The 23,958-nt window shown below is 42.5% G+C and overlaps 1 protein-coding gene across 1 annotated transcript in view; it reads left to right on the top strand.

The window, feature by feature from the left end:
* The first annotated feature begins 1,418 nt into the window (after nt 1–1,418).
* LOC141791846 (uncharacterized) overlaps nt 1,419–23,958 on the top strand; it is a 42,798-nt gene continuing 20,258 nt past the window's right edge. The window contains exon 1 of the mRNA XM_074672508.1: nt 1,419–1,816. Within this exon, the coding sequence (XP_074528609.1) occupies nt 1,577–1,816 (240 nt within the window). The 5' untranslated portion in view covers nt 1,419–1,576. The remainder of the gene's footprint in view (nt 1,817–23,958) is intronic.

Below are 23,958 nucleotides of genomic sequence, written 5' to 3'. Positions count from 1 at the left end.
TGTATTTATTATTCTATGTACTATTTATTGTTTTAGTGTATTCTTGTTTACTGTTACTTATTTTTATTACATTAATGAGAACTGGTGGAGCTGTTTTACGTTTTTTATTATTATGTTTTTGATGCGCAGCACTTTGGTAACGCTCTGTTTGTAAAATGTGCTTTATAAATAAAGTGGATTGGATTGATTGACTTCCTGTGGGGGTCTAAGCGTCAAAGTCTTTTTCTGTACACAATAAATCTTATCGCATTCATTCTGTCTTCTGTTCCTTTATATTAGTCTTTCCTGATTGAATTTTTTATTTTAAACCGCCATGGTTTACTACTGCGCAGACTATCTGATGGGTGTCACTGGCATTCCTCACAAAGCCCCCCCCCGAACTCGGGAGGGTTGTGCCAGAAATTTCAAGCAAAATGTTAGGCGGCACATATGAGAAATTAAGAACAAAAGTCTGATCAGTGAGAAAAAAGACAGAACTGTAAACAAAAGATTCTAAATTCTGAATTCAGTACAAATTTTCCCTCCTCACCCACTAGTGCATCCATGGCAATGCCCCACCCTATCTTAAAGAGCTGTTTACCCCCCAAACCACCACGAGACACCTCCAATCTAGTGACTCAAACTGCCTCCTCAGAACCAAAAACCAAGCTCCACACAATGAGGGACCATGGTTTGTGCTTCACTGCATCCCGCCTCTACAACACCTTTGGTGAACACATAAAAGCCCCACAGACAGTGGATTCATTGAAAAAAACAACTTCTTTAGTAAAGCATTCCACTAATAGAAGACACTGGACACTCTGCTTCAAGCTGGCTCCCTCCTACTGCTTGGATCTAGCAGACCTGTGATGTCCTATAACTCGCTGTTTTATTCGTGTTAATATTGTACTGGGTCCTGAATATACTCTCAATTGATTTCACCCTTGTCATTTTTATAGAATTTCAAGTTTCTATTTGTAGAACTTTGTGATGCAAAGTGTAAAAGTTATAAACTAAATTTGTTATTATTTTTCTTCCTTTTCTTTGTCTTCTTCTTCTTGTCATTATTGTTGTTATTGTTATTATTATTATTATTATTATTATTATTATTATTATTATTATTGTTATTATTATTGTTGTTGTTGTTATAGCCACCAGGTGACGCGCAATGCCCATGACGACTTTGCGGTTCATCTCCACTGTTTAAAAGGAAGATGTTGTGAAAATGTGGATTCAAGTGTTTTTAGAGTACACGCTTTCAAACACGTACTGCTGTCTTTGTAGTTTCTGCTGTTTTTAGTGAAACAGTTCCCAGAGATTAGCGCTGAGAGCAGCAGTAAGACTCCAGCTGACTGGCTGACTGAAGGCGTCAGGATGATTCAACCCCCCCCCCCCCAAGCTGAACCTCGGAGCCTTCACGCAGTCGGGGATGGGTCCGCACCGGACAGCGGTTTGTTCCACAGCTGCAGCCCTCCGCCGCTATCTCCTCTGTAGAGAACCAGCAGAGAAGGACGAGTGGCGAATTCATCAACTTCTTGTTGTCTGGGGCACAGTAGGAGGGGTCCGAGGAAAGTAACTGCTGGAATATTTCACAATCATGTTCGCGTCGTTAGCTCTACCTATGAAAGCGGAGCGAAGCCGCAATAAGGAGCGGCTGGAGGCCAGCCTGGCCGGCCTGTGTGAGTTGGAACTGCTTAAACAGAGGCAGGAGGCTCTGGTGCTAAGCGCCCTGTGCCTCGGGGACTTTCCGGATGCCGGGCGTCCGCCTTGGGGAACGCTGCGGTCGGCACGACGCGCCTTGGATGCGCCGAAAGGCGACGAACCGGATGAGCAACACGTAAGTTGTGTGTTTCTAGACTGTTCCTTATTAAGGAGGCAAACGTTTGCAGAGCTTCGAGGTGTGTTTCTTAACTTTGCATATGAGGGGCTTCAGCGTGATCCCGTTTGCCCGCAGGCAGAGAGGGCACAGATCATTTCACACCCAGAATTTCAGGTAGGCCTACGGGAGCGTGAAATGCTGTCGGTCTCTTCTTTCATCTCTTCATGAGTAGAAACTCTGAGTGTGTTGGTGTGTGTTTGTAGACCATACTGGAGACCATGAGTCTGTCTTTGACCTCAGAGAAGTTATGAAATGCCTCTGAAGGAGCATGTTACCATTTAAGGACAGACCTGGTGGAGCTTTTAGTTCAAGCTGAGCAGGATCGATCCTGCAGACATCCCTCTGGTCTTGAGAAAGAACAGTCTAGATGTTTTAAAACTGAGGTCAGTCTGCTTCATGGAGGCCAGTCCTGACTGACTCAAACCATGTGAGACTCATTTGAAGCAGATACATCAGTCACATACCTTTCTCATTTACCCAGTGTCTCTGTTTGGTTTATTATTATTGAGATAACAATGAAGCTGGTTTGAAGAGCTATTCATGCTGAGGCTTTCAGAGGCCTCAGAGCGCATAACAAAACAGTTCAGGAGTATTACACCTTAAGTCATCATGGCTGAATGTACTATGGTACTTTGTCACTGTAGTTGTTATCCCACTCAGTTCAGAAGCTTCTATTTGATCTGGTCTCTGAGGCAGAGCAGAAGGATGAAGGGATGAGGGTTTGCTCTCAGAGATGTCCTGCTGCTTGCGACAATGACAGTGTAAAGTTTTGTCAGTTCTCAGCAATGCTCCCCCATGAAAACACTCATCTGTCTTAAAGAAATGGCTCCTGCAACCTGAATAAACTGACGCAGATAGAGCTTAGCCAAAATGTATGAAAGGAGACAAACTGAAGGTGTCTCAAATTTGGATTTCTCCACGTTTCAATCCAGTGTAAACTGTATAGCAGTTTGTAAATCAGATATTGTTCAGGTCCTCTCCTGAGTTAGAGCCTCCTGAGTTAGAGCCTGCAGTGTAAGAGTGCTGTGTGGATCATCTGACTCTCCCAAGAGACAGGGCCTGTCTACATGAAGAGTCATGAGTACACCATCAGGCTTTACTAAGATACAAGGCAGCTCAGGACAAAGAAACTATGGAAACAACAACATACCGAAGGAATACAAGCAGCTCAGCTTCAGCACTTAAGATCCTCACTTTGAATCTGTCAAATAATTTGGAAAACTTCATAGAAATTAGGTGTTTGCAGCATTAAGGGAGGAAATACATTTTTTGAGCATGCTGGAGAAATGCTCTGTGTCTGTCTGCCCTCCTCCGTGCTTCTGTCTGCTGTGTTAAGGTGTCGGCACAGCTGCAGGCATGTTGACAGAAGGATGCTTAATATAGAAGGGTGGTCTTATTAAGGTCAGCAGGAATATTGAAATGCAATAATCAGAACAACATTTTAACTGTCATACATAGAACAGAAAATAAGTCAGGGGATTAGGGTTTAATATTTCTCCCAAAATTAGATGGGTAAGATACCAGGAATCCCAGGAAATCCTAGAAAATAGCTTTCTTTTTTGCATCTAAGCCTTTGTGTACCCCAATCCCAAACTGACATTTTTGTATGTTAATTTTTTTTTACATTATTAGGGAAAAAGACCACAGTATATGACCATCAACACAAGCTACCAGTAACAATGGCCGCGTTTCCACCAAGCAGTCAGGGTCAGTTCAGTACGGTTTGGGACGGTTTGGTACAGTTAAGCCTGATCCCGTTTGCGTTTCCACAGCAAACTTTGCCCTCTCATGGTAGGTGGCGTGTAAGCTGAAAGCCGCAGCTGTGAAACAATAGCGTGACGCTGTAGCAGCTTGACACAGTTTACCCCGCTATTAAATCCAACAAAGAAGAAAAACACAGTACTGCACAGATGGAAGACATGCAGCATTTCGTCCTCTCTGCGATAAGCATGTAGCTTTCTGTTACAAAGTACAATCAAGCTTTGTTTCAGATAAGTCTGTGTGCTGCCAGGAGAAATGCAGCCGCTGTCAGGGTAAGTGACAATTCTTTTAGACCAATCAGCAGTCTGCAGTGTGTTGCTCCACTTTCGGAGAGCAGATCGGTTCAGTCTGGCACCCATACGTAAGGGTCCCAAAAAAGTAGGCCGGCTTATCTCGGTTTTTAGGGATCTGTCCTGGGATAAGTCAGTGGAAACACCGCAAAAAGCGTGCCGTACCGAGACGAACCGAACCGGTCTGCTTGGTGGAAATGCGGCTATTGAACAAGTGTGCTGCAACACACTCCAAACCGTGGTGTGCTTAAGCACGATTGCCCCATCACAGTGCTGTTCCTCCGCTGGAGAATATGGGCAACAGTCACACCAGACTTTAGTGGGTATTACACACACGTATGGCCTGCTTACATCATTGTAAAGCATCTGTTTACATGAAGCGCAATCTCATCGGAGTCATCGATGAGACACAGAGAGCACTGCAACAAATTAGAGACTTTTTGACTTATGGTAAGACATTTTGGCCCAACCCAGTCCTCTCACACCCCTGCTTTGTTTAAAATGGTTGTACAGAGGTGTGCTCGTAGCGATCATACGTCATGGATGACATGAGCTGTCCGCGTGCTTGTGCTTGTGCTCATGCATGAAGTAATTTGTGACAAATCACACCTCTTTGAAGTGTGCCAAAGCATGGAAGAGAAGAGAGTTGCGGTCACACCGGCCATTTGAAACATCTTAAGGGCTGAAGCGTGCTTAAGCACGGCACGGTTTGCCAGTGTGACCGTGTCCTTATTGTGAAATGCCTAGCATACTGCCCTTAACGTATAATCGAAAAGCACAGTGTCAGCCAATTTGCAGAAGCAGCAACACGAATGCAGACACCACAACACGAATGCACAAGACACAACACAATAGAAGTTTAGCCACAACGGAAGTTGAGAGGACAATTGTCCTAATGGACACAGAAAAGTTGTGAAAGTAATTCATTATTTTATAACTTCAGCAATGATATATAAAGCTCTAATACTAATGTTATGACATGACTGATTTATAAAGCCAATTATAAATTAAGAAATATAAGTAGAGGAGAATAGTTTTAACACTTTTTGCTCCTGAATCTCCAACTCACTGAATTTTTGTGTCAGAGTTCTCAAACTTTAATGCAGAATACCTGCATTTGTTTATTTTAATTGGCACCAACTGAAACCTCTGCAGAAATATCACGGACCTCACCAGGTGATGTCAAATACATGGTGGTCCTGTGTTTCAACCTACTCCACTACTGGGGTAGGTTGAAACACAGACTGGAGTAAGTTGTAACAGCCAAAAAAACAAACAAAAAAAAACAAACAAAAAAAAAACACACACACACAAAAAAAAACAACAGAGATCACACCCCTCAAAAATAGATTTATTGAAAAAGAACAATCCAGAACAATGTCTCTCTCAGTGACTGACAATAACTCACTTCCTGTTTGACTCAGGAGTTTATCCTTAACAGAATGTATACTCAAACACGATAGCTATGTAAAGAACACAAGTCTAACAAAAGCAAAATATGTGTGTGTGTGTGTGTGTATGTGTGTGTGTATGTGCGTGTGTATGTGCGTGTGTGTCCTTGCCAAGGGACAAAGGGGGTCTTGGAGTCCCTGATGTTTATATGTTGTATCTTGCATTTAGCATCTGGTACGCACCATAGACTGTATAAAACATGGACGGAGTCTCTGCAACGTCACCCGTCTGTTCCTGAAACCGTGAAATGAAGCCAATCTGCAGATGCAGCCACATTCGCTTTGATGCCGGCAGTGTTTTTTTCTTGAGCAGCTACAGGGTGCCCGCTGGTCACATGACCTCAGCTGTGCCTCTGATTGGAAAATCAAACCATCCTAATAACGTCTTAACCGCAAAGATAGGAAAAAAATCACTTAACGTACAGTGTGCCGATAGTGAAATCAGGGTTTTAGACCCAAGCTGTTTTTTGAGCCAGGCTGTATATATGCTTTTTAATGCCATTAAAGTGCGTTTTTATGGATGGGTGGGTACGTGACTCCCGGTCTTTCTGCAGCCAGCCTCAAGTGGATTCTCAATGAACAGCGACTTTTAGCACTTCCGCATCGGCTTCATTTTTACTTACTTGCCCGTACTCACTTACTTGGCACTATAAAACTGCGTTGTCAAGTTCTCACACTGCAATGAAAAGGTAAATTTAACTCTCTTAGTGTTAAATTCAACACTGCTCTGGTGTTTTTGTGGGAACCACTGAGGACATTAACAATTTTCAAAGTAAAAAGTTTAATACTATGACAGTGTCACCCAGTCAACTCTCACAATGTAAAATAACACCACAATGGTATTAAGTTAACACTCAATTGGTGTACATTATTCTTCCATTGGTACCACTATGATAATGACACAAAAACAGGTTGAAGCGGCATTGAGAACAATTTTTTTTTTCTTCAACAGTTCACATAAGAAATGTGAAGGGACATATCCTGTATTCCATATACCTATGGTATATGGAATACAGGATATGTAGTCTATAAACTCTTTACGAGTTTAATTTAACACTGCTCTGGTGTTAATGTGTGAACTTCTGAAAAGTGTTAAATTGACACTTTTCAAAGTGTTAAATCAACACTGCTCTTGTGTCTATATGGAAACCTCTGCACACTTTTCAATGTGTAAAAAGTTAAACACTACATAAGTGTCAGCCAGTCAACTCTCAATGTAAATGTGAAGGAGTGTCTCTGAGCGCTCCTCTTCCCGAGACTCTCTCTCTCCTGGCCGGAGAGCATGGGGACGCGGAGCAGAGCATGATTCATCGCTCCAGTAAAGTACAAACAGAGCTCATAACTTTCTCTCAGCAGGACCGCATTTATGACCCGCGGTCCTGCTTCCACACATGGCTATCCTGTGGTAGGCTGCCGGGGGTGCACACTCGGCTCCTACACAACCCAGAAATGCACACACACACACACACACACACACACACACGAACGCTAACCTGCTGATGAGGATGTGTTTGATCCTGTTCAAGGGGTCAAACCGGGGCACTTCCTGGTCACCCCGTAAGCGTAAATAGCGCTTGGTGGTGCGCTTAACAGGATCAGGTGACCACGGACAGTACCATTGTGGGTTGATTTTTGTCATTTGTCAATTTATTTAGATTATATGAACGCAGTAAACGCCATATGGAGGGCATTTTGGTTCCTTATTTTGTTGTGATGAAAATGTTTTTTGATTAATTTATTTTGAATTGTGAAATACAAAGTTATGTTTAAAAACTGTCTAGATTGTCATTTGGTTTGCCAGGGGAGGGGCTAAGGGGGTATAAAAGGGAGCTCTGCTTATTCAGGAGGGGGTGCTTGACCTAGAAGCATGGTGGAAGGCTACCTGAGTAAGTGCTTGAGAGCTGCTGTAAATATTTGTACATACTGTAAATATTTTTCTTTTGTTTTGTTTAATTTCACCAGAACTGAAATATTCCGACTGAGCCATCATTTTTCTACAAATTTTTAAAACGAACCCATGACAGTAAAATATCAACACCACAGAGATGTTAAATGAACACTAAGTTGGTGTACATTGTTCCTCCATTAGTAACTGTATAGGAGTGAGAAAATTGGACGGAACCAGTGTGCAGTTAACACTTGTTGGTGTTCTTTAATTTCATCTGAAATTTTGTCAAAGAGTTAATTAAAGTTAGAGTTAAAGTGCAATCACTGAGTGTTAACACATTCATGTAGGGCTGCAACTAGGGCTGGGGCATGTATCGAATATACTCGATGTATCGCGGGCCTTGGCACATGAGATAAATAAAACGGCTGTATCGCAATCATCGAGTATAAACAAAAAACTAAATGTTTTCAGACGTGGGAGCGTAATTCTCTTCAGTGATTTGCTCGTTTTACCCTCTGCTGCTCAGCTGGTGCTCCTCTCACAGCGAGCACTACGCTCCCACCCAGAAAAATTCTCCTGGGCATGCGTGTTATGATATTAGGAGAGGAGAAGAAAAGTCGCTTGCATGTCTGATCAGTCTCGGGTTGCAGGTTCCCGGGGCCTGTTTTCTAAAGTGTAGTTGCTTATTTGGGTTTGATTTGCTTCCTGTATGATCCCTGATTCTCTTCCAGCTCTCCACAACGAGAAACAAACACAGAATGTTTTGAACTTTCACTTTTGCTTTTCAGCGCACTCTGTCCCCTCTCTCTGAGTGCGGTTAGGTCACAGCAATCAGCCATGAACTGCTCGAAACATGAGGGCAGATGAGTTTGATGCTATTTTACAACTGAATACCAAAATACTGCAAGCTGGGATATTATCAGAAGACAAACCCAAATCCAATACAGTTCAACCAGACCCCAGGCTAACAGACAGACAGTGTTTCCCACAGGATTTTAGGAGACTGTGGTGGGGAAGTCTCTGACCCTCGGCGGTTTTAATGTGTGTGTACGTTTTAAAGCGCGATGTATCGCCCTTACAGTAAGTGCAGTTTGGGACCATGGACATGAACGTACGCTGATAAATAAGAACTTACAAAGGCATATCAGAAATATTTTAAATTTGATTCAGAAACAAAACCAAAAACTCACTCTCTCACAATATTTTGAACAATTTACTGAACAACATTTCAACAACAGATTATTTACACTATTTCCCGTGATCTGTAATCAGGCTACTGAGACTGTAGCCTACCGTTATTCTCTCACCTGAGTTAACAAGGTGTGTGTTTGAAGCTGATGAGAGAAAAGAGAGCACGAGGATGTGAGTAGGTGAAAGGGAAGCAAAGTGGAAACCCTTTATAATGTTTTAACATCTTAAAAAAATATTTTTTGGGATAAAGGGTCAGAATACGATTCTTCTTCTCTCTGCTCCCTTATCTGGATTTGGGAGTGTTGTGTTTTCATTCTGTTTTTTTTCTACAGTGACTGCAGAAAATAGTCTAAATGAATAAAGATGCCTTAATTTGCTGAGGCCCACTTCATCACAAAATGTAGCCTAAATCAATGCAAGATCATTTTCTGACTGATATTTCCTGATATTGCTGTGTATCTGACTTTGAGAGAAATTCATCTTCTTCCATGCTCTCTCCATCTGTTGTGTTCACCGTCTTACGCTGACTTCACAACAAAAATCGCAGTAGCTCATGGCTACTTAATATGTACGTACTGATTTGCATTGACCATAAATGGTAAAGTTCGGTGTGCTGAAGGCGGGAAAGGAGGCGTGCCCACCACATTCACACTTTTCTCGGTGCAGTGTGATTTATCACGGAGAACAGCGTGCAGCCGTGTGTACGCAGAGTTTGATAGATCTAAAAAGAGTGTTGGTCCTATCCATGTTTTGCCTTTTAGTCGTAAGTGAAACTTAAGAGGACTTTTACTAGGGTGACCAAGCGTCCTCTTTTGCCCGGACATGTCCACTTTTTACGTCCTGTCCGGGGTGTCCGGGCGGGTTTAATAAATTCACGAAAATGTCCGGTGTTCACCGATTTTCTTAGGACCATTACACGCGTCCGTAAATTGACCGCTGCTTGCAAACAATACCATCATGCGCATCACTTACCGAGAGGCTGCCTTGTGGGCAGGTCTGCTCTGCGCGTGCACACACACGCATAGAGAGTGAGAAGATCAGAGAGAAGGCGAGAGAGAGAGACATAGACCGAGAGCGGAGAAGACGGGGCTGTTTAGACAGCGGAGCTGTATTGCACGGAAGATGCCTAAGCGTAAGTGCAGCTTCACAGATGAACTGCAAAAAAAAAATTTCCGACATACCGTCCCGATCGGGACAAGTGGGAGGCGGAGTGAACCGTGTGCATAGCTGGCACATATGTCTCAGTGTCCAACAAAGGTGCCCGGTACCTGGCAATCGGTACCAGTGCTCAACGGTACAAATTTTCGGTACTCTTTTGTAGTTATGTGGTAAAAAATATCAATTTCTTTAACAATATTATATATATATATATATATATATATATATATATATATATATATATATATATATATATTTCAATTTAACATATATATCCTTCAGTATATACCCTTGCAATGCTGTGTTCATGTCCATCATGGAAAATCGACTATTCTTTCACTTCCTCACAGTCACAAGGATGTGTTCAGGTACCCAAACGTGGTACCTTTTGATTTTACATGAATCGGTACTCTGTACTTTTGACAGAATTCGGTCGGTACCTTTAGAAGTACCTGATTCGGTACCCATCTCTAGGTGTAATAGCCCCCCATTCTGTTGAAGTCACTCATGAAGCACTCAAAAAAATCCAGTACTGTGGTGTTTCCACAGACGGGAGTAACCACGGGGCAGTGAAAATGTTAAGAATATAAGAAGCCTGTCTGAATTTGTGCCTCGAGGCCAGTGCCGTTGTCCTCGTTTTTGGAAATCAAAATATGGTCACCCTACTTTTACACGCTGTAATAAATGAGGCCCCAGAGGAAAGGAGAATATGAAATAATAAGCCGTGTCAGCTCGTTGGTATTGTACAGGTGATTGTACTGTGTGCCTGCACTGACTCTGAATGCGCAGTGATAATGAAACTCTGGAACCGAGACGTGCGCGGTGCAGCCGTTCCTCTTCCCAAGAAGGGAGGCAGACAGCGCAGTGAGATACTGTGCCCACGGCCGCAGTTAGCATGGCCGCTAATGTCCAAAAAAGAAGTTATTCGTACCTCAGAGTCAGACGCCCCGCTCTAACGTCGCTGGAATCTGGTTCGCACCAAACCTAACAGGTAAAGGGCGACGTCTATGAGTGTGACCAGTGCGCGCGCACTCTTGTTCTCGCTTGTTTACGTGCGGTAGGAAAGTACAGCTATGTAATGGTCTGACAGAGTGACGGATCGTATTTTTGTCTCCATATGAGACTGTGGCGGGCCGCCACAGTCTCATTAATTAATGGGAAACACTGGACAGAAGTCACCTGAGCCCTTTCAGCATGACTAACATTATCCAGGTAGCTGCTTTATGGTAATAAAGTAATATTATTTCCAACTTTAGCTCATATTGCAAATATAATATAATATAATATAATATAATCAGCCAGTTGAATAAATGTGAATGAATTATTTTACTGGAACTAAAAATATGTAACTATGTAACGTTTGGTTTAAAATGAAAGGTTTGCTAAACTTACCTGATTGAGATTTTTCCCCTTTTTGCATTAAAATTTCAAAAATCCAACTAAAAGGTCTGCTTGAAACATTATACTGATGTAATTTTATGCATCAAAGGGTTAGATTTAACATTTATATAGTGATTTAGAGGAGAAATCAGAATATCGTAATATATATAGTGTATCGAGATGTAGCCTACAAATATTGAGATATTGGGTTTTGGCCATATCATGCAGCCCTAGCTGCAACTATCGAATATCTTAGTATTCGAGTACTCTACTGAAAATTACATCAAGTACTCGAGCACTCGGATAAAACGCATTTTCGCATACTTAAACAGCAATTATTTTTCAAATGGAAATTTGTTTCAAGCAAGTGTAAAATCAAGTCACTTTGGGTGATAAATTTTAAATTCTGGCTACATATGTGACATTTTAACTAGGAATAAGACATTTTTGAAAGATTTTGAGTCTTTGCAGTGTTCAGACTAAAATGATTATCCCTGCTGTATTGGAGCACATATGGCTCCATAACTACTTGATATTTGTACCCTTCTACCCCTGACACCAGCCCAGTTAGCTCTATTATATTATTGTTTTTTTACTCTTCTTCACTCATCAGTGCTGTGTTTTGTAGATTATCTACAACACTAAATCAGTAATCAACTAATTTGCATAACAAGTCATTTGTATGTAATGGTTGTGGATATTAAAGGAGAGAGGAATAACATCGTGTGAGGGACAGAAAGGGTATAATATCACACCAGTGTTTCCCCTGGGTTAACAGTTTTTTTTGGGGGGGGGGGGCTGGCGACTTTGCGGCAGCGGGGGGTGCGAGCGCAGGAGAACGAGTGTGGCATCTTCACGGAGAAAGCATTGGAGATGTTTCTTGTGGTGGTGTGGTTTATTTGTCCTTTATAGGGAATGAGCTTGTGTGTGTGTGTGTGTGTGTGTGTGTGTGTGCGTATGTGTTCGTGTGTCTGTGAACGCGTTGGAGCAGTTCAGCGAGGAGAAATATGAACCCGACGATGTAGAGACGACATCCCGTCATGAAAATTAGATTAGTAACATAAGGTTATTTTATTCCGGTCTGGAGTCATCAAGTGCGTTGACCCTAGCAACACTTCTAGACCCCAGATTTAAATCACTCGGGTTCCGCAGTTCCTCAAAATGCAATGAGGCCATCAGCAGACTGCGGTCTGAATGTGCATCTTTAATTGGACGCACAAATGAGCCCCAGCCTGGACCATCAACTCAACAGCTGTCTGCACCCACTTCAGGCATGTTAGTTAGCATAATTTTTTTGTTGTTGTTTGGAAATCATGTACTAACATGCCAATTTCTCTCTCTTTTTTTAGATAACCTATGGCAAATGTTAGATATCGAAGTGGACAGGCAGACTAGAAACACCACAGCTGATGCCATCCAGGAGGTGCAGAGATACCTGGCAGAGAGCAACATTGCGAGGTCCCAGGATCCTTTGTTGTACTGGAAAAACCAACAATCAACATATCCAAACTTACACCAGCTTTCACTACAATTTCTTTGCACTCCAGCCTCATCCTTTCCGTGTGAACGAGTGTTTTCAACAGCTGGGGAAGTGGTGTCTAGTAGTAGTGAAAGCTGGTGTAAGTTTGGATATGTTGATTGTTGGTTTTTCCAGTACAACAAAGGATCCTGGGATCCTCCAGACCGGAAGCAGTGTCTGTGACTCAACGCTTCAGGTGTTCATGTAGGTGTATGGCTGTCTGTGTGCGCAAGGTAGAAGCATTACGCTCTAGTGCATGATAGAGGATTTTCATCATTGGGATGACCTTTGACCCCGACACTCGCCTCTCTTCAGACAACTCCACTGTAGCTTGATGGAAAGGAGCAAGCACAAGAAGTGTTTCTCCTATGATGGAATACTCATCAGCTGTAAGTGGAGTCAAATCTGTTTTTAGAGAGGCCAGAGACACCCACACTGGTTCCCTCTCATCATGCAGCCTTGACAGCATTTCATATGTGCTGTTCCATCGTGTTGGCACCTCATTGATAAGTTTCAGGGTTGGCCGTCCCATCTATTGCTGCACTTGAGCAAGCTTCTCCTTGGCTGTAGTGCTTGATCTGAAGTAAGTGACAATGTGCCTAGCTTTGTGTCTGATGGATGTAAGTGTGGGGATCTGATCACATGATTTTCTAACAATTAAATTGAGACTATGTGCAATGCAAACTGAGTGCCGGATCTGGAGCTGTCTGGTGGATGCAATCATGTTTGGTGCAGCATCAGTCACAAGACACTTTACTTTATTGGTTATGGCCCAGTCCTCCATCATGCCCCTTTTGACTTGGGCCAAATTGTCAGCAGTGTGACTTTGTGGAAAGTATTGCACTCCTAACACAGATGTGCACAACTGCAAATTGTCATTAATGTAGTGACAGGTAAGAGCCAAGTAAGCCTCCATGTTCACAGAAGTCCACATGTCGGCTGTTATACTCACTGCCACAGCTTGCTGTACTTCCATTTTCACTCATTCCCGTTCCTCCTCATACTTTTTGGCCACCATTTGTTTGATGGTCTGAAAATTACACAAAGTCAAACCATGAGCTAATCATTATATTTAAATTAAAGATTAAATAAACTGGATATATCAACCACTACTTAAGATAATTTCCACACAAACCTTTCTGGTTGGCAAAACATACGAGGGCTCAAGGACCTTAACCAGTTCCCTGAACCCTTCACTCTCCACAATGCTGAGGGGCTGGCAGTCCTTCAGGATAAAGTTAAAAACAGCCTCATCAAGCATCTGCTTTCTGGAGGCTTGATGGTTAAAAAAGAAGTCAAGAATAAATTAATAATAATTACTTATCAATAAGGCAACTGTGTGTACATTTTAGAGTGGCTGTATACCTGAATTTATCCTGGGTGTATCAGGGACTTCACCCTCATGCCTGGCCCTGTAATGCCTCAGCATTGAAGATGTGCTTTTATTTAAATATGACAGTTCAGTCAAACAAATTCGACATTTAACCTGCAGAAAATAATATGAATAGTAAACTTAGAGTTACTTTGAAATTAATTTGAATTCAGATAGATCAAGTGGAAACTCTGAGAGTAACAGGATAAAACAAGGATGTTAAAATAAATACCTTATTTTCCGTTATGACATCAAAATGGTCCCACACGCCGGAAACCTTCCTCTTTGATGGAGGCTGTGCCATAATTATTGACGGATTGTATGACGATCACGTCAGATGGGATCAGAAATTTGTTTGGCCGACACATCTCGTTGACAGATGTGCTTCCTTATAAAGACAGTTTGGCTCGTCAGTGTCAATTTGAAACTGTTCCAGTATCGGTCACGAGACCTTCTTAAAGCGATACGCGCACCGACACGGGGTTTGCTCTATGAGCTCGACGCATGCGCCGACGCATCGGTGTTGCCGGACCTATCACTACTGTGCACTTTAAACTAAATAAAGTGATTTGATCAACTAAAGACTGTGTGATTGCTTGAAATTACTTTGTACTGTGATGGAAAATATAACTTACTTCTAACACAAACAAACCCGGGATAGTAAGTGCTGCAATGTTACAAGGACAAAAGTAATAATAATAATAATGCATTTTATTTATATTGCACTTTACATTTACACAATCTCAAAGTGCTACAGAATAAGAATAAGACACAAATTAAAAACAAATTTAAAAGCAATTTAAAAACAATTAACACACCTTAAAAATCCTATCTAAAAATAGATTCTAGGAGTTAAAACTGCCAACTAGCTAAAAGCTTTTTCAAAAAGATGAGTTTTGAGATTTCTTTTGAAATCTTCTGAAGGCTGTGGGGCCCTCAGGTGGTCAGGGAGGGCGTTCCACAGCCTCGGGGCTGCAGAGAAAAAAGCCCGATCGCTCATGGTGTGGACCTTGGTTCTGGGGACCTTGAGGGTGTTGGTGGCAGCAGAGCGAAGGGTACGTGAGGAGGTCTGGGGGGAGAGAAGTTCCTGCAGGTAAAGGGGGGCATGTCCATAAATGCACTGGTGGGTGAGAAGGGAGGCCTTGAACTGAATTCTGTAAGTAATCGGGAGCCAGTGAAGGGATTTCAGGATGGGGGTAATGTGCTCGTGCTTACGCACCCTCATTAGGATCCTGGCAGCGCTGTTCTGGATGTACTAAAGCTTCTGGATGCTCCTGCCAGAGATCCTGATGAGGAGTGCGTTGCAGTAGTCCAGCCCGGAGGGGACAAAGGCGTAAACAAGCTTCTCTGGGTGAGTGTTGGACGGAGTTTTGCAATGTTCCTGAGGTGATAGAATGACGTCTTACAGAGCTGTTTGATGTGGGTGTCAAAGGTGAGTTGAGGGTCCATTTTGACACCCAGGTTGGTGACAGATGCAGAGAGGGGGATGTTTTGGCTGGAAAAGGTGATGCTGGTGATGGTGGAGGAGTGGAGCTGATGAGGTGTGCCACCTAGGATGGCTTCTGTTTTTGAACTGTTTAATTGTAGGAAGTTGAGTGTGATCCACGCCTCTATCTCCTCCAGGCAGGTGGACAGTGTGGATGTTGGCTGAGAAGTAGGTGAAGTGGGGGTAGTCCTGATGTATAGCTGTGTGTCATCAGCATAACAATGGAATGATATCCCATGTTTGCTGATGACGTTTCCAAGGGGGATAAATGGAAAAGAGGGTGGGGCCCAATACTGAGCCCTGTGGGACACCGCAGGTGACGCTGTGGGTGTGGGATCTGGCTTTGCCCAGGGCGACATGCTCAGTTCTGCCAGTCAGGTAGGAAGTGAACCAGTGGTGAACAATATCTGATAATCCAATGGTGTGGTTCAGGCGGTGGAGAAGGATATTGTGGTCAACCGTGTCAAAAGCAGCTGTTAGGTCCAGGAGGATGAGTAGGGAGGGGGAGCCGGTGTCTGCTGCCATCAGGAGATCATTGGTGACCCTGACCAAGGCGGTCTCTGTTCTGTGGCCAGACTGGAATTTTTCAAACAAGTCATTGTCTTTGAGGTGATCCTGAAGTTGTGCTGCAACTATTTTCTCCAAAACCTTTGACAGAAATGGAAGGTTGGAGATGGGTCTGTAGTTGGAGAGAACCTCGGGATCCAGGGTGGGTTTGTTCAGTAGAGGTCTGATGACAGCACATTGTAATGCGGATGGGACAAGACCAGCCACGAGGGACTGGTTTATGATTTTGGTGATGAGAGGAGAGATGGCAGAGATGTTGGCCTTCAGCAGGTCTGTTGGGAAAGGGTCCAAGGAACAGTCGGAAGATTTCATTTTCTTGATGATGTCCTCCACCTCTTCCTGTGTGATGATGAGGAAAGAGCAGAGGGGCTGGATAGTCTCACATGGAGGGTCTGTGTTTGGAGGCAGAGACACGGCTGCGGTGAAAAGGTGTGAACGGATGTTTTTGACTTTATCCCTGAAGAAACTGATGTGCATGTTGCACCTCTCATCTGTGTCATCACAGTGACTGGGTGAAGGAGGTTTGAGGAAATTATTTATTGTTGAGAAAAGTGTTTTGGAGTTGCCAGGGCTGTTTTTGATGATGGTGGAATAGTATCTGGACCTGGTATTCCTCAGAGCTTCAGCATATACCCTCTCATGTGTTCTCTGTATGCCTGCTTGTGAACAGTCAGTCCAGAGGCCTTGAACCTTCGCTCGAGGATGCGCCCAGTAGTCTTTATCTTTCTCAGCTCACAGGTGTACCAGGGTGCTGAGCGGGAAAATGAGACTTGCCTGGATTTAATTGGGGCATGAAGGTCCAGAAGACTGCTTAGGGATTTGTTGTAAAAATCCACCGAGTCAGCGACAGAGAGGAGATCAGTGAGGCTGGAGGACAGAAACTGCAGGTCCAGGGTAAAGGCATCGATTTTTATATTTTTAAGATTTCTGAATAGAATCTGTCGCTTTGGCTTGGTGTAGGGGGTGGGAAAAGGCAATTTCAGTGACACAGTCATGTAATCCGAGACACCAAGATCATAGACATGTAGGTTATTGATTTGGGCAAAGTGGGAGATGACTAAATCAAGTGTATGTCTTTGGGAATGTGTGGCAACGTCAACATGTTGTTGTAGGTTGAGGGTGTTAAGCATATTAAGGACGCTGGCAGCAGAATGGCAGGATGGGTTGTCAACATGGATGTTTAAATTGACGAGAATTATGAGGTTTGCAGAGGAAGTGCAAAGTGATGTGAAAAAGTCATACATTTCTGGAATGAATGCAGGGTTGGGTTTAGGGGGCCGGTAGATGAGGAGAACATTCATGGGATAAGGTAGCTTACATTTAAATGCAAGGCATTCACAAGAGGAGGTTATGGGCAGCATGATGGGGAACAACTCCAGGTCTTGTCGGTGGATGACTGCTAGGCCACCTCCATGGCCAGAGCTGCGAGCTGCCTCAACAAAGCTGTAGCCATGAGGACAGGCCTCACTGAGGGCAGCATAAACCTCAGGTGGGTGCCAGGTTTCTGTAAGACACATGATGTCAAGATTTTTCTCCCTGATGTGCTCTTCAATCAGAAGGGATTTATTGTTGATTGACTGAGTATTGAACAGTTTGATTAAAGTAAGGCAAAAATTAACAAATGTGCAAAGTAACTTTTAAGGAAACATTTGATGCTTTAAGTGACAAGTGGGTTTAATAAAGTAGGGGTCCCACTTAGTCACAAGGGGTCATTAACATATAAAAAGGTTTTAAATCTAGTTTAAATTAACTTGCCATGTCATACGCAGCTTTAATCATATTAAACATAATTATCCAATATCAAGTGCGTGTCAAGTCCTGCCTGAGATGAATGAGAAGGTGAAGAAAAGTCTATGCAGATTTGTGCAGAAGGGGTTAAATCACAGTGTTACTGTGGGTTCACCTGAGTCTGGGGATGCTGAATTCATTATATTTGTTAGTAGGGATGGACGATAACTTTTTTCTTGAACTGATACCGATAACCGATAACTTTCAGCTTCTACAGGCCGATACTGATACAGATAACCGATAACACACGCTCTCGAACATTTATATATTAACCTAAGATTAGGGGTGTCCCGATCCGATATTGATATCGGATATCGGTCCGATATCAGCAAAAAAACAAATATCGGATTACATCAGAATGCGTCTTAAATCTCCGATGTAAGCACTCCGATATAAGCAGTCCATTCCAGACTCCGCTCCTGCTCTTCTTTCCAGCGTGCCCGGATCCAGCATGCAGCAGATCACGTGATCACAACAGTGTTCGCTAGCGCTAACTAGGAGTAGCAAGGAACGGGAGCGATGTTGGTCGTGTGGCAGTATTTTTTGTTAAAAGCAGAGAAAGATGCTGCAGCCGAGTGCAAGACTTGTCATGCACAAGTTTCTCGTGGTGGCACAGAACCGGGGAACACAACCAACCTCATTGCCCATTTGAAGAAGCATCACAAGGAACAGCATGAGGATTTTTGCAAGGCAACGGAGACGAAGAAACAAACACATGGCCCTCCCAAACAGTCAACGCTGTCCGAGGCGTTTGGAAAGCGTGACAGACTACCACGGGACGGTAAAAAAGCAACAGGAATAACAGAAAAGATAGCCCAGTTTATTGTGCTCGATGACCAGCCCCTGTCCGTGGTGAGTAATGTCGGGTTCAGACGCTTAATGGAGCATCTTGAGCCTAGCTACATTATTCCAAGCCGCCACTACATCGTGGATAAAACTATACCCCAGATGCATAAAGAAGTTCAAAAGTGTATTGCTTCACATGTGGAGAAAGCACATGCTATTAGCTTCACCACTGATATCTGGAGTTCAGACCATCGTCCGCTGTCCTTATTGAGCCTGACTGCGCACTGGATAGATGCCGAATTTACACTGCGGAGAGCTGTGCTACATGCACGCGAGTTCAGAGGGTCACACACGGCTAATGCCATCACAAACGCCATGGAGGAGATGCTGCGTGACTGGAAGATAGACAAAAACAAGGTCCATGTCGTTCTCAGAGACAATGCTGCTAATATGAAAAAGGCTATGGATCTGCTGGGTGTGCCAAGCTTAGGGTGTTTTGCACATACTCTTCAGCTTGTAGTCCACGAAGGGATCTTGTCACAGCGAGCTGTAAGTGATGCAGTTGCCAGTGGAAGAAAAATAGTGGGCCACTTTAAACATTCCCCTAAGGCTTACTCAAGTCTTGAAGACCTTCAAATAGAAATGAACATCACCCCAAAACGTCTCCAGCAGGATGTCCAGACACGGTGGAGCAGTACAAAGTACATGATTGACAGCCTCATTCATCAAAAACGGCCACTCCATGCCTATTCATCTGAAGAAAACAACACCATGCCAGCCCATCTAACAGCAAACCAGTGGGGGCTTTTAGAGAAGACCTCAAAAGTTCTGACCCCATTTGAAGAGCTAACAACTAATATCAGTGCCGCCTCTGCTACTGCAGCCGATGTTATCCCCTCTGTCCATGTCCTGAAAAGGTTTCTCACTAAGGAGAGTGAAGATGAGCACGGGATCCAAACTATGAAAGCCACCCTTCTGGATGCAGTCCACAGACGTTTCAGTCATGTGGAATCTGAGCCCCTTTAGGCAGTAGCCACGCTGCTGGATCCACGCTATAAAGACAAGTAAGGGTATTTACAATGTATTGTTACATTTATTTAGCCTAATCTGATGTAATTGAAAAAAATGTACTGTTTAATATTATAATGAAAAATTATTGGATAGCTGAAGAAATCATTATGAAAATATATATTGCACCCATAGTGATATGAAATGATGAAGAGTGTTACAGATTCACTGTTTACATTATCATGACTGAATGACTATGTTTCTTTCTGAGCATGAATGTGTGGGAGCTAGGTGCAAAAAGCTCTAAAATATACATTGTTATTCTATATTTTCATGTTAGGTACTTCACAAGTGCGGACAACCTAGGACATGCAAAGGCAGCATTCAAGGCAGCAGTGTTGAAAATTGAAGAACAGCAGAGGATCACACGCCCATCTGAGGAAACTGCATCTGAGCCAGTGAGGAAGACTCCACGGATCATGGAGGGTGGTAGCAGCAGCCTTGGCAGCATCTTTGATGAGATACTGGAGGAGAGCAGCACAGACACAGGTCCTTCTATGCAGATCACCCCAGGGGCAATCTTTGAAATGGAGAGCTACCTCTGTGAGGCCACTATTGAACGTAAGAACAATCCTTTACATTACTGGAAAGCCAACCAAGCTCGACTTCCCATCCTGGCAGCATCAGCAGCCAAGTTCCTCTGTGCTCCCTGCACAAGTGTTGAGAGTGAGAGGCTCTTTAGCACAGCCTCAATTATCATTGAGGAGCATAGCAGCAGGCTGACAGCACAGCATGCTGAAATGCTTATCTTCTTAAAAAAGAATCTCCACATCATGCTTGGACTGGAGGGAATGGAGGTGGAGGGGTAGGGAGGGTAGTTATCAGTTTAGTTAGCAGACTGATTATTGTTTTTTGCTCTTGTTATCAGAGTGACATGTTTGTTTTGAGATTGGAACTGTGAACTTTTAACTTTGAGCAGCTGGACCATGGACAGTATTGTGGGTTACTATTTTTTGCCTCTGCCCTCAGTTGGTCCCACCATACACTTACACTAAAAATAGCCAAAGTGAGCTTGAATAGTTATTTTGTACTTTTAAAGTGTAATTTGTTTTTATTTATTTTTTTAGGTTATTTTCTGGGTCTTCTAATTTATTCTTTATTTTATTCAATTACTAGTTGTTCTTATGTTTAATGTAAACATTTCTGTTTCCCATTGGTTAACAATAAATGGGTCAATTTTTCCTGATACCTACTGTTGTTGACTACGGTTCTTTGTTTGAATAATATCACTTAATCAAGCCTTTTCTAACATGACAGACATACTACAAAATAAGTAATAAAAGTATGCATGCTTAATGCTGATATCGTATCGGATTAATATCGGTATCGGACAATACTCATATCGGTATCGTATCGGAAGTGAAAATGTAATATCCGGACATCCCTACCTAAGATCATGACGTGAATTCTATAAACAAAACCAAAGTACTATTATAATTGCAGCTACTGTGTACAGTGTAGTGCTTGTATATAACTTGAGTTTGTATCCTATATATTTATTTTCTACTTGTTTGCTGGTTCTATTGTTTGGTGCAACTGCTGCTGGAATCTGAATTTCCTGGTGTAACTGTCCTGAGGAATTAATTAAGTTCCTATCTATCTATCTATCTATCTATCTATCTATCTATCTATCTACCTATCTATCTATCTATCTATCTATCTATCTATCTATCTATCTATCTATCTATCTATCTATCTACCTCAAAGGACTCTGGCTTCTGGTTTGATTCAAATGAATATCTTTTCACTACAGTAAATGAGGTTCACTTATTTTTTTCTGCAACTTAAATGTCGTAAAAAATTAATAATAGAGACACCAAAATTTTGCAAAACCTCTGAAATTTGGATAAAAAGTTTTAATGCTCTCATGAGGTGATTTTTCAGAGAAGTTTATCACAAAATATGCAATGGAAACACCTTTATACCATATACTATACTATACTATACTATACTATACTATACTATACTATACTACCTTTAAAAAACATGTCACTTCATCATAACAACGCACCTCCCTCACCTACACGTATGGACTCTGGGGTTCATACTGTAACAGCTCTGATGTTAGTTCTATGTTCAGTGCAGATGTTTGTGTTTTTGACCGTCAGTATGAAAGCACCATGGGGGTCAAAGCCAGAGAGCAGCAGGAGGGAGGGGCGGAGGTGTGTGTAAGATATCACTCAGTGTTAGAGTGTGTGAGCTGGAGATGATGATTTTCATTTGGTGTTTTGTTCATGCCTATAAAGATGGCACATGTTCTGACCTGACATATTCAAAACAAATTAAAATTAAAATTACCTTAGCCTGTGGGTCATGTCCGGCAAATTTATTGGATTTTTCAAAAGTGTGTAAGTCCCAGTGGATTCGTTGCGGTCGGCTATACGTTATTAGCGTCTTTAGCGTCCTGGGTGTCCTCGTGCTTTCAAAACTCTGTCGAAGCGACGGTTACGTTTCAGCAGACTGATTAGGTTTAAAGTATTGAAGCTGCTCCCTTTTCCTCCTCATGGAACTTTCCTGGAATAACTGTCTTCTTCAGAAACTTTAAAGAAGTCCCACACAGTTGACTCCATGTTTTCTGTTATGAAGCATCAACATGCTGTGCTGTGTTGTGATGCATTTAGGGTGTGACGGAAAATCACGGTTCCCACATTTGCTGGTCCTTTTCGGCCTTTTTAAATTTATATTTGCATTTTTTATGTGTAACGTGAAAAAATACTGTGGATGCCAATTCAAGTCTGTAACTACAACAATATGACCGAGTTAATGAGTCTTTTCCGACATGAGGGGGAACTCTTACATTTCTCAATCAGTAAACGTAATTTCTTTTTTTTGCCAACGCCTCTTGAACGCATCACTCACTGCAGGCCGTTCATGTCTTACAGTGAGAGCGAGACAAAGATACACATGTTATCGGGGCCAGCCGCCGTAATATCGAACCGATAGGAATGACGTCATAATTTCCCATTGTCGGCTTGATAACTATCGGTCCGATAGTTATCGTGCATCCCTATTTGTTAGTAATGATTTGTATTTCAATGTGTTTTTATGGCATTCCGTCTCATTGAGGCTATCAGCAAAAGTGCTTCTGCAAATCAGACTGAGTCAGTGTGAAAATTCACAGAAGGAATTAATAGGCTTAATAATGGGAGCTTTGGGAAAATCTTCAACTTCACTGCCAGCGAAAAAAAATGTGCCAAAAGTCTAGGGGTATTTTTATACTCAATGGAAATATTTTGATGTACTTGTATCTACAAGTGTCCTAAAATGTTTTTTGTCTTGCAAAGATTTTTTTGTTCTTGTAAGAATATTTTTTACTCAAAGGAGGAAGAAGATGTGTTTTTATGCAAAGCACACGCTCTTTGCACACAGGGCAGGACAAAAAATATCTCTGATATGATATTTGCAGGGAACCTTGGCACTCATTTACTGCAGGAAGTCAGATGTATGGCTCCTGAGTCTCTACTGTACTATGTTGCAGGTGATGGCTGAGCTGGTAAGTGTGTTTGCATAACTTGGATTGGAGGCAAACGCTGTATATAGAATAAACAGTGTGGTTCAGCCTTTTACCATTGTGTGGTAATGAAGCCAAAGAACCCCCTGTTTGAAGGTCTGCCATCAGGCGAATTTGCAGCATGAGTCTGCCCCCTAGAGAATCTGAGCAGAGACCCTCAACAGAGCTCTGCCCATACAGTGTACCAATGTGGAACCTTATGCAGCATCTCTACTGGGGGTGTAATGATCCATTGATATTGATCGGTACATCGATTGGTTAAGCAATGATCCCATCACATAAATGGAAAGTCGAAACATTGATCAACATTGTGATCTTTAATGTATGCCTTTATTTTGAAATCCCCACACGCATGTCCGTTTCCGGCCAACAGCAAGTCGTTCTGAAGTTTCCTCTCAAGCCTCACGCACTCAGCGTATGAGACACACATTTGAACCTTTTCACTCTCTGACTGTGATATTTCTCCTGCTGTAAAATGTACTGTTTAGCGCCCACTGAGTCACACCGCTGTGGACGAACGTGTAGCAAGATGCTGTTAGCATCACAGAGCTAAAAGGGAGCCAGACATATCAGCCAATCATAGAATAGCTCTCCTGTATCCGGGTAAGATACGGTCGACTTGACTGCAGAGGATGCATGCTGCACACACGACAGGAGTGCATCATCACACGACTGCAGTGAGTTATCTTTTAATTTTATTTTGCAGCACACTGATTCATGAAATTTCATAGTTAAAAAGTAAAACAGCGAGAGCTTAGTGTCATTCCTCCTCCACATCGACTATTACACATTGAAACAAAGTCTGATCACACTGACACACAAACTGTGGTTATCAGGCATCACAGTAAAAAAAAACAACTATCAATGTTAAGTTAGTTAAGTTG

This window comes from Halichoeres trimaculatus, unplaced genomic scaffold (genome assembly GCF_033239565.1).
Source record: "Halichoeres trimaculatus isolate MK-OKI-2021-1 unplaced genomic scaffold, fHalTri1.1 fHalTri1_scaffold_6, whole genome shotgun sequence".
In the NCBI taxonomy this organism is placed as follows: domain Eukaryota; kingdom Metazoa; phylum Chordata; class Actinopteri; order Labriformes; family Labridae; genus Halichoeres; species Halichoeres trimaculatus.
This window is presented reverse-complemented; position numbering and strand designations above follow the sequence as displayed.